Here is a 3,391-nt window from a genome sequence, read left to right as displayed (position 1 = left end):
TCAAGTGTGCAATTTTATGGCATGGGCAATGAAGATCCTAATGCTCACATTGCAAATTTCTTGGAAATTTGTGATACCTTCAAATACAATGGAGTTTCAGATGATGCTATTAGGCTGAGGCTTTTCTCTTTCACCTTGAAGGATAAAGCTAAAGCGTGGTTAAATTCTCTACCAGCAAATTCCATAACCACATGGGCACAGCTGGCATAGGATTTCTTGCCTAAGTATTTTCCTCCAGTCGAAACCGCAAAGATCATCAAAGATATCACTACTTTTCAGCAATTCGAGAATGAATCATTGTATGAGGCTTGGGAAAGATTTAAGGATTTGTAGAGAAGCTGCCCTCACCATGGCTCACCTAAGGGACTTTTGATTCAGACTTTCTACAATGGAGCCACTCGCACCACTAGAGACACTACTGATGCTGCTGCAGGAGGTTCCTTGATGAGGAAAACTATAGATGCTGCTTTTGATCTCTTAGAGGAAATGGTAGCTAATAATTGTTTGTGGCCAACCGAGCAGCTGAATCCACCTAGACAAGGAGGCAAACCAGAAGCGGACTCCATAGCATCCTTGCAGGCTCAAATTTCAACCTTAATCAAGCAATTGGGCACCATGAACGTGCAAGCCAATGCCATCAACAATTCTATGCAACCAATCTGTGAGTATTGTAATGGTATAGGTCATGTTAGTTCTGATTGCTCTATTGGAAATTTTAATTTTGCAGGTGGAAATTTTATGGAGCAATGCAACTTTGTGGGGAATCAATTCCAAGCATTGCAGATCAACAACCCGTACTCCAACACATATAATCGAGGGTGGAGAAATCACCCCAATTTTTCATGGAGTAGCAATAACAACAATGCGGGCAGTTCCAATTTCCAAAACAACAACATGCCTAGACAGCAAGGACCACCAGGATTCCAGCCACACCCTCAACAGGATAGATCAACTTCTTTTGAAGCCAAGCTAGATAAATTCATGGAGATGATGAGTAGCAAGATGAGCAGCCAGGATGAGGCCCAGAGAAGGATGGAAGCTAAATTTGATCAAATTGCAAAGAACCATTCGTCCTCAATTCACAACTTGGAGGTGTAGATAGGCCAACTAGCCAATGATGTTTCGGCTAGGAACCAAGGCAATTTACCAAGAAACATTGAGACTAATCCAAGGGAGCAGCTCAAAGAAATTTCACTAATGAGTGGGAAAGTGCTGGAGCCAAAGAAAGATGTGCAAAGTAAGAGGACAGGTACAGATGTTGAGAGTCCTTCATCGACCAATGCTGAAATCTATGATGAAGAAACCGGTGATAAGTCAGAGGGGAACCAAGGTGACAAGGAGAATCACTCTAATGCCCAACCTTCACCCTATGTCACACAAATCCCTTTTCCTCAAAGTCCAAAGAAGCAGCAGACTGAATAGCAATTTTCCAAATTTCTGGACATTTTTAAGAAGCTGCAAATCAATATTCCTTTTGCTGAGGCTCTTGCCCAAATGCCTCAATATGCTAAATTTTTGAAGGAGATCATCAATAATAAGAGGAGATGGGAGGATGACCAAACTGTCCCATTGATTGAAAAGTGCAGTTCAATCATCACCAGCAAGATGCCTGCCAAATTGAAAGACCCAGGGAGTTTTACAATTCCATGTGTTGTTGGTAGCATTGAATTTCCTAAGTGTTTGTGTGATTTAGGTGCTAGCATTAATTTGATGCCTTTGTCTATTTTCAGGAAACTTGGTCTGGGAGAAGTGAAACCTACCTTGATGACTTTGCAACTGGTGGATCATTCCATCAAGAAACCTCATGGCATGATTGAGGATGTACTTATGAAAGTGGACAAGTTTATATTTCCTGTGGACTTTGTTGTGCTCGATTTTGAGGAGGATCTTGATTGCACCTTGATCCTTGGAAGATCGTTTCTAAAAATAGGGAAAGCCTTGGTTGATGTGTATGAAGGAAAGCTGACCCTTCAAATTGGCGATGACAAAGTGGAGTTTAACATGTCCAAGGATGAAGCATCCTATGGAGGAAGAACTTTGCATGAGAATTGACATGATCGATTCATGTCTGAAAGATGTCAAGTTAGTGAGGTATAACAAGATTTTGAAGAAAATGTCAACGGTCAGCACCTCATACCATATGTAGCGGATGGAGCATTGCCTACCCCACCAACTGTGTACCTAGATGTTCATTGATCCCACTGCAAACTCGAGCTTTAGACGGAAAACAAGCACTTATTGGGAGGCAACCCAATGATGATAAGTAGTTCTTATTTTTATTTGTTTTCTGCTTTTCTTTTTCGTATCATTCGAGTTTCTTTTCTAGGATGTTAATTTTGTGGGTTGCTGATCTTTTTGAGTGTTTATCATTCTCTCCTCCTAGTTTCTTTCGGTTCTTTGCAGCTAGAGGGTCCAAACGGAAGGAGCCATTCCAGATTTCAGAATGCTCTTCAGGGAAGTTCTCTAAACCCCTCCAATTACTTGAAGTCCCACTGCTCTCATTGCCGAATTCATCTTCACATTCTATCTCTATGAACATTGAGGACAATGTTCATGTTAAGTGTGGGGGGGGGATTAGGTGTGATGTTTTATTAATAGCAGCAGTTTTTCTTTATTAATTGTAGTAGTCTTTTCTTTTGAATTTCTCTGTTCTAGGCAAAGCAAAATTTTTGCAGAAATTGTGTGAACTATGCTCGGTACTAATAATAGTGTTGATCTTTTTGAGAGTCAATGAAAGAATGCTACTCATGCTATTTTTAGGACATATCAAGTTAAAAGAATTTAGGGTGAATTTACTAAGTTGTAATGTAAAGGGAAAAAATTTAGGAATCAATTTGGTGTGTATGATACTTTTGAGATGCGGATTAATGGGTAGTTCAGCAAGGTAGCTGATGAATGAAGTTACATTTACTCCTTTGGATGCTATTGATTGTAACTGTAATGGAAGTCAAATTATTTACTACAGAGACAGGAGTTAAGGTCAATTAAATTAAAATGTGTCTACTCCAATGTTTTTAGTTTCTTAGTAACCGGGAATCTTCATCACAAATGTCGATTTTTGCGTAAAACGGCGACTGAGAATAAGAGTATGCAAAGCATTCTAAGTATATTATATGTTGAGTAACCAGGTGCATTCGTCACCTACGTTGGTATTTGCGTCAAAAGACATATTAATAACTTAGGAAGGAACAAAATGCCCCACAAGTGGTGTGTTGAAAAGCTTAAGTGTGGGGGTTCTTGCGAAAAAAAAAGAAGACAAAGAGGCTGACCTTCAAGATCTCATGTGTTGGTTGATGACTCTATGCTATTCAGTTGGTAAAATCCATGCCATTTGAATTTGCATTTGTAATTTCTTTTGTTGACAATCTAGCTGAGTTGCTTATTATGAAGC

The 3,391-nt window shown here is 39.6% G+C and overlaps 1 protein-coding gene and 1 non-coding gene across 2 annotated transcripts; one reads left to right on the top strand and one right to left on the bottom strand.

Moving 5' to 3' along the window:
- Window positions 1–249: 249 nt before the first annotated feature.
- LOC148800578 (small nucleolar RNA R71) lies at window positions 250–356 on the bottom strand. The gene has a single exon (XR_016071015.1). It is a non-coding gene; the product is annotated as a small nucleolar RNA R71 (small nucleolar RNA).
- Window positions 357–1,494: 1,138 nt separating this feature from the next.
- Window positions 1,495–2,052, top strand: LOC148800577 (uncharacterized). The gene has a single exon (XM_088903790.1). The coding sequence runs from the start codon at window positions 1,495–1,497 to the stop codon at window positions 2,050–2,052; it is 558 nt and encodes a 185-aa protein (XP_088759916.1).
- Window positions 2,053–3,391: the final 1,339 nt, after the last annotated feature.

Source organism: Nelumbo nucifera, chromosome 4 (assembly GCF_055504915.1).
Source record: "Nelumbo nucifera cultivar China Antique chromosome 4, China Antique-T2T, whole genome shotgun sequence".
Taxonomy (NCBI): Eukaryota; Viridiplantae; Streptophyta; class Magnoliopsida; order Proteales; family Nelumbonaceae; genus Nelumbo; species Nelumbo nucifera.
The sequence above is the reverse complement of the archived record's forward strand: the minus strand, read 5'-3'. Positions and strand labels throughout refer to the sequence as shown.